The 7,640-nt window shown below is 51.0% G+C and overlaps 1 protein-coding gene across 9 annotated transcripts in view; it reads right to left on the bottom strand.

The window, feature by feature from the left end:
- Window positions 1-7,167, bottom strand: part of LMO7 (LIM domain 7) — a 141,281-nt gene extending 134,114 nt beyond the window's left edge. For 8 of the 9 annotated variants that reach the window (XM_066581011.1, XM_066581014.1, XM_066581002.1 and 5 more), the window contains exon 1: window positions 1,648-1,722. In XM_066581011.1, the coding sequence (XP_066437108.1) occupies window positions 1,648-1,716 (69 nt within the window). In that variant the 5' untranslated portion in view covers window positions 1,717-1,722. Of the gene's footprint in view, window positions 1-1,647; window positions 1,723-7,091 lie in introns of those variants that run through there. The other variant, XM_066580985.1, reaches the window with a different exon arrangement.
- Window positions 7,168-7,640: the final 473 nt, after the last annotated feature.

The following is a 7,640-nucleotide window of genomic DNA, read 5'->3' on the forward strand; positions in this document are numbered from 1 at the left end:
GTGATCGCACCCCCTATACCTACGCCCCAGCATACATACACAATAGTTTGAATGCTCACAGACGGATTATCGCCGCAAATTCTGCAGCAATGTCCGTCCACAGACATGCCATGTTAAAAAGATTCTCCCCTGCCCATGAGCAAAAATCAACTATAAGTTCTAATTTGTGCGTAAAGTCGTGGACAGTCTCCATTGCAGTCAATGGAAGCCATCTGTCTCGCAAAACTTCTGCTGTGAGCACAGCGAAAGTATCGCAGAAAATTGCTGCACTGCACATGCGCGCCGGCCAAGACGCTTTCGGACAGTTGAGTACAGGGTCTCTGGGAGGATAGGGAGGGGTGGGGGTGAGGTCTGATACCACTGCGAGATTTCGCAATTGGAATACCACCAGGCCGTGGGCATGAGGCCTTACACACACAATGCAGGAGAGATCCGAAACCTGTGTCGGACCTCGCCCAACATGGGAGCTATGCAGGGAAGTCTCAATGTCAGACGATCAACACTGGATTGGAAGGGGTTAATAAGAGGACAAGGATATTCAGGGCATGTAGACTACAGGTTACCATTTATAGTTTAATATAAGTCTTCTGCTTTTGTGTATCACAAAATATAATTTTTCCAGTGTGTTGATACAAGCCGGCATGTAACAATCATATAACCAGCATCTAATGTCTAAATATTAGTCACTACAGACAGAGTACCTGCCATGGTGCCCAATCCTTACAACTGTATCACTCAACATATGTCACGTACCAGGGCAAAGGTTAACTACAGGAAAATCCCGTCTATGTAAGTGTGCTGCCCCATGTTTAAGTAGTGTTTGTAGGGACTGAGGAAAACATGGATCAAAATCCCCTGTCTGTAAATGTACACATTCCAGCCCTTAATGCTGGATGTGAGATCTTAAAATGTACTTAATTCCATGCAACAAGCCCACCGGCCACCATCTGAATCAGCTGCGACCTACAGAACAAATACAGAAAGTCATCCTGATGTGATCTATGGGCACTATAATAAAGTCTGTCTATTGTGAGGCGACCAAAAACACATGAAAAACAAGCTTGTATTCAGCAGCCGAAACTCCCTTCTGGAGCCTGAATACCAGCAGTCATCTCCTCACTAGAACTAGAAATTGCTTCTTCCTTCCTCGGCACCATCCCACACTTCAGCGTCTGAAGAATTCTTCTATAGACAATGAGTAAACCAGCGAGACGTACCAACTTCCCACCCCTCTCCATTCAGTACAGGATCTATGAAAAGTGTATTATGTCATAATAACGAACCCCTGCGTCCCCGCACTGTGAAATGCGGCGGCGGACCCCTGCGTCCCCGCACTGTGAAATGCGGCGGCGGACCCCTGCGTCCCCGCACTGTGAAATGCGGCGGCGGACCCCGCACTGTGAAATGCGGCGGCGGACCCCGCACTGTGAAATATGGCGACGGACCCCTGCGTCCCCGCACTGTGAAATACGGTAACAGACTCCTCCTTCCCCGCACTGTGAAATACGGTAACAGACCCCTCCGTCCCCGCACTGTGAAATATACATCTGTTAAACCGCCTGTCATACCTTTGTATAGCGTGCCACTTACTGACAGAGCAACAATACAATCGTCAAAGCAGATCGAGATATCAGCAGGTAATCCTACCTCAATCCATCGCTGTGCTTCCGAAAACGCTACATCGCACGACACTTCTGAAGGTTCGTTCCACTCCATGGCGAGCTGAGAGGGGTGAAGACAGAACGTTATGGTTGGTAACAAGTAATCATACAATGAAGTTCTACAACTTTCTAATATAGTTTGGATATCAATGCCTCCCCATTACAGAATCTGTATTACTGTAAGTGACTGAACCTATGAAACACGACCAACGCTGACACCTTGCTAAGAGCCCACTCAGGTAACCATAATGTGGCCACATTTAAGGTTCATGAGCCAACCTTATGTACCATACTACATGCCCATGACACTGCAAGTTCAAGTCATCAGACCTGGGGTCTGGAAAAGCAGCCATAATACGGACGCTAAAATGAATTGGCTTTTAGGCAAACTTCATACGTCCAGAATTTGCCTATGGCTAATCCTATATGTATTAACAAGAGGATCTGTGGTAGAAATCCAAGAATGACCCATTGATTTCTGCTGCAGATGGACTAGTACAGTGGTGGCGAGCCTATAACACGCGTGCCAAAGGGGGCATTTAGGGTCCTCTCTGTGGGCACGTGCGCCATTCGTTACTAGTAGCATAGTATGTTAGGCTGAAGGGAGACAATGCCCATCCAGTTCAGCCTGTTTCCACCGCACCCCCCACCCCCTCCCCCCCTCGTGTTGGTCCAGAGGAAGGCAAAAAACCCCAATGAGGCAAAAGCAAATTTAGCCCATTTGGTGGAAAAAAATTCCTTCCCGACTCCACAATGGCAGTCAGAATAATCCCTGGATCAACGTTTGAGATCCACAACCCTTCTGTTTATTTAATGTCTGTATCATCATAGCGTTCTAGAAAGACATCTAGTCCCCTCTTAATCTCCTCCATTGATTTTGCCATCACCACGTCCTCAGGCAGAGAGTTCCATCAACGTAAAAATAAAAAAAATAAAATAAAAATTTAAATGGCTTCTGAAAATCCCAACAGAATTGTTGCATCCTTAAGGGGTTAAAGAAATGGTTCTATTCCAGAACTAATGTTAGAAGAGCTCCACCTGCTGTTACTATCCAGGAGCCCGTGTCTGGTCAACCTCACTAAGGCCTCCTGCGATACCCAGTGACCCCAGAGACCCCATACTCACCTCTCTAGATCCCTGGCAAGAGTCTCTGCCAGCAAGACAGCGCTGGGTGATGATGCGATTTCCCGCTGTGCTCCACAACGGAAGTATCGCCGGACGGACGGCTTCCATTGACTGCAATGGAAGCCGTCTGTGTGATTTTCCGCGATAAATAGAACATGCTGCGATTCTCCAGCACGAGTGGAAAAAAAACAACAAAAAAAAACGCAGACGATTTCCGCTTGTGGGCATGGGAGAATCTATTAACACAATATGCCTATGGACAGACATTGCGGGGGGAATCTCGGTGGGTGTCTGACCGCAAATCCCGCAGTGATTAACTGTCCTAAATGTTACAAAGTGGTCATACCTACTCAGTCCTGTCTCTCTGCAATAACACTCATTCACACAAGTGTATTGTGTATTTTGGTCTATGAATATATATAGCATATTCACGAATGAAGATATTCCGATTGCCCACATATTTATGCATATCTGCATTTTTTTTTTTATTTTACGTGCCAAGAAAGAAATACAAAAAGCAAGAAATCCCATTGATATACTGCATAAACACACAGCGAGTACACAGGAAACCTAGGCCCAGTGATTTTAATAGTCCATTTTGGTGTGTAATATGCCCCAAAATAGGACATGCTATTTTTTTTTTACTTTATGTGACCAAAAGTCGCATGGATCAATACGCTGCTATGAATGAACCCGTTGAAAACAATGGGCTCTGTTCACTGTGTATTACATATGTAATAAATGGCATATATTCACATTTGTGTGAATGTGCACTTAGGCCGGCTTCACACGGCCAAGCAAGTCGCACAAGACTTATGCGTTATCAGACGCACAAATATGAACCCCATTCTTTAGCATGGGGTCATACATATGACCCCGATGTTTTCCTGCACGGCACCGCGATGCGGGAAACAAATTGCGGCATGGTCTATCTGGCTACGTGATCTCACATCGCAGCCCTATTGAAAGCAACAGGAGAAACTCTGCAGTGTCAGGCCGTGAATCCCACCATATCGCGCTCCCCACCATGTGAATTCCCTGAGGATGCGAGGCAATGCAGCCCCGTATCACTTTGGGGATGTAGTGATCCTCCGCCATGTCTGTCAGCCGCGGGGAGTATCATGGAGTTTCTCCCATTGTTTTTAACGGGAGGCCTTGCATCGTGTGCTTCTAGCATGTGGTGCGCTGCTGCCGCCGGCCTCATTGGGCACAATGGGTGCTGCGATATCACACAGGGAGATAAATCGTGGCGTGTTCCGTTTCCTGCATCGGGGTGCCATGCGGGAAAACATCACTCATGTGTATGACCCCGTGCTAAAGAAAGGGGTTCATACTTGTGAGATTGTGTATCCCACAACGCACAGCTCTTCTGCGGTTTTGTTGCCCGTGTGCAGACGCCCTCGGGAAGCCGGCTGGTGCATGTTTTATACTCACCTGTACCTGGTCCCCCTCAAGAGTCTTTGTGCCACCGAACACTCGACTCTTCACAATGCCAGGTGAATACTTTCCTATGGACCTTTACGGGAGAACATGCGCACGGCACTGCCAAGAGTCAGCCAGTAGACTTCAGCTGTGGGCACCGCAGGAATCAGAGAGCGGGCAAATATAAAAAATGTATCACCCAGCTGCCCGTCACCTACCATAACTTATGGTGCCATAGGGAGGTGACAGGTTCCCACTAAGCAGCTGCCCCGACCCAGCGATAAACGCTCCTGTCTTTTCACACAGGAATGAAGATTCGTCCGCCTCCAACCACAGTAAACAGGCAGTCTGTGTAGATGGAGGGCTGCCTGTTCACACGGGCCAAAACTGAAGATGTTTGTCGTCCAGTCGCTGCGGCACTTACTGAGAGATTACAGCTCAGATTCAGAAGAGCCTACGTAATAGTCCAGTGTAAAAGGGCCCAAACAGGTGGAACAGGTGATAAGGCGGACACAGACTGGAGACAGCAGGCTGCGGTACTGCAGGATATCCGGGATAGACTGTTCTCCTCGGGTGCCATTATGGGAGCGCTTCCCCCTCACAGAATGCAGGTGGAGTATCACAGATCACAGCCGGCACCGAGGCTCATTATAGTGACTGGCGGCGATGCTACACCTGTAAGGGAGGAATGCCCCAGCTGTAGGCACATAGGGGAGCGAGATATATCCGGCACTCATCTGCCTGCGATTTAACACCATGCACATGATGCATTTTAGCACTAACGTGCGATATACGCGTTTTTACACACCAGAAGAGAAAAAAATTGCATGCGTTTCCAATACTTGAAATGGTAGAAAGCGCATTGTGCGCGCAGATTACAAGTCCCGGGAGGGCAAGGCTTTTTTTTCCTCACTGCCATAGCAAACAACGTCATTTGTGGACAGGAATCTGCACAATTGAAGGAGCACTTCTCCATTGCACGCTACAAACGGTACTTGCTGCGGATCTGTGGTGCGGGCACCTCCCGCCGATTCACCCAATGCAATGCCACAATGCCAGTCCGGTTGTGTGCAATAAGACGTTGGTGTGAGAGGGCGACACAAAGCTTATAATCAATGCCTTCCATGGAACACAAGTAACCAAGAAGAAGAAAGCTTCTCTGAGGTGGCAGGAGGGTCCGTCTGGACATTCAGGTGTCATCAGTGTCACCAACACACAGATCTGCAGTGTCACACAAATGGTAAGTGATGACACCAGACTGAGGGCCTCCCCGACCCGCAGACCCCATCATTATAGGGGTGCAGCCGAGTTCAGTAGGAGAGGAGGGAGAGGCACAAACACTGGGGGTCCTCTAGCAATATCCTCACAGCCAACACTATATAGCCACAAAGTAACTCCCATCTAGCAGAACACGACCCCCCGCACAGAGCTGTAAGTACAGGACAGCCACCTACCTGCTCACGTAGCAGACCCCCCGCCCTGCCACAGAGCTGTAAGTACAGGGCAGCCACCTACCTGCCCCCTCACCCTGCGCTACAGCTCTACACATGTAGCAGGGCACCCCACACAGTGCTATAAGTACAGGGCAGCCACCTACCTGCCCCCTCACCCTGCACTACAGCCCTACACATGTAGCAGGGCACCCCACACAGTGCTATAAGTACAGGGCAGCCACCTACCTGCCCCATCACCCTGTGCTACAGCCCTACACATGTAGCAGGGCACCCCGCACAGTGCTATAAGTACAGGACAGCCACCTACCTGCCCCATCACCCTGCGCTACAGCCCTACACATGTAGCAGGGCACCCCACACAGTGCTGTACGTACAAGACAGCCACCTACCTGCTCCATCACCCTGCGCTACAGCCCTACACATGTAGCAGGGCACCCCACACAGTGCTGTAAGTACAGGGTAGCCACCTACCTGCCCCATCACATGTAGCAGAGCCCTCTGCACAGAGCTGTAAGTACAGGACAGCCACCTACCTGCTCCATCACCCTGCACTACAGCCCTACACATGTAGCAGGGCACCCCACACAGTGCTGTAAGTACAGGGCAGCCACCTACCTGCTCCATCACCCTGCACTACAGCCCTACACATGTAGCAGGGCACCCCACACAGTGCTGTAAGTACAGGGCAGCCACCTACCTGCTCCATCACCCTGCACTACAGCCCTACACATGTAGCAGGGCACCCCGCACAGAGCTGTAAGTACAGGACAGCCACCTACCTGCTCCATCACCCTGCACTACAGCCCTACACATGTAGCAGGGCACCCCGCACAGAGCTGTAAGTACAGGACAGCCACCTACCTGCTCCATCACCCTGCACTACAGCCCTACACATGTAGCAGGGCACCCCGCACAGAGCTGTAAGTACAGGACAGCCACCTACCTGCTCCATCACCCTGCACTACAGCCCTACACATGTAGCAGGGCACCCCGCACAGAGCTGTAAGTACAGGACAGCCACCTACCTGCTCCATCACCCTGCACTACAGCCCTACACATGTAGCAGGGCACCCCACACAGTGCTGTAAGTACAGGGTAGCCACCTACCTGTCCCCTCACCATGCACATGTAGCAGAGAGCTCCGCACACAACTGTAAGTACAGGACAGCCACCTACAGCCCCATCACCCTACTCATGTAGCGGAGCCCAACTTGTGGGGCCGCAGCAACTTCCCCCCGTGCAGGGCGCTGCTCCCACTAGTGATGCCGCTGATCACACGGGGGTCACATCCAGGATAGTGTCAGCAGCCCCGGACAGAGGGGCCAGTAGTCCTGAGATGTGACGCTGCGAGGAGCCCCCCAGAGCTGCGGGACGGGGCGCTACAGAAGTCCACCTCAGCTCTACTACGTCATGTACACAACACACTCACCGCGACTGCATCCACTACCTCACCGGACAGGGACAGCTCTGCTACACCACTCAGTAATCCGTCCGCAGCAGCGCCTCGGCTCACAGTCCCGGCTGCAGGTGAGTACCCGCTCCCCTCCCCCACCGGCCACACCCTCCGCGGCAGCCCCGCCCACCCGCGGGCTCGCACTCCTGCTGGAGGGATAGTACATAGCGGTGTGCGCAGCCTGTAGATGGAGGGGAGCTGCTGCTGCTGCTGCTGCGGGCCGTGTGCTAACCGAGACTAGTAAGGGCTCGTTCATACGGAGAACCTGTGCCACGTATCACGTGCGGATATCTGCAGGTGGAATATGTGTAGCGAATAGAAACATTATTTGAAGGGTTCGTTCACACGTGCGTTATTTTACAATCCCCCTGAAAAAAGACACAACGTTGCATATTTTAGCGCATATTGCGCACCTCTATAAGGCCTCCTGCACACGGGCGTATTTGTATTGCGGAGTCCGTGGTGGGTGTCCGCTTCCGGACTCTGCGGCAAATACCGCCCCATAGCATTCAGTGGCAAAACGCC

This window comes from Eleutherodactylus coqui, chromosome 1, assembly GCF_035609145.1.
Source record: "Eleutherodactylus coqui strain aEleCoq1 chromosome 1, aEleCoq1.hap1, whole genome shotgun sequence".
In the NCBI taxonomy this organism is placed as follows: Eukaryota; Metazoa; Chordata; class Amphibia; order Anura; family Eleutherodactylidae; genus Eleutherodactylus; species Eleutherodactylus coqui.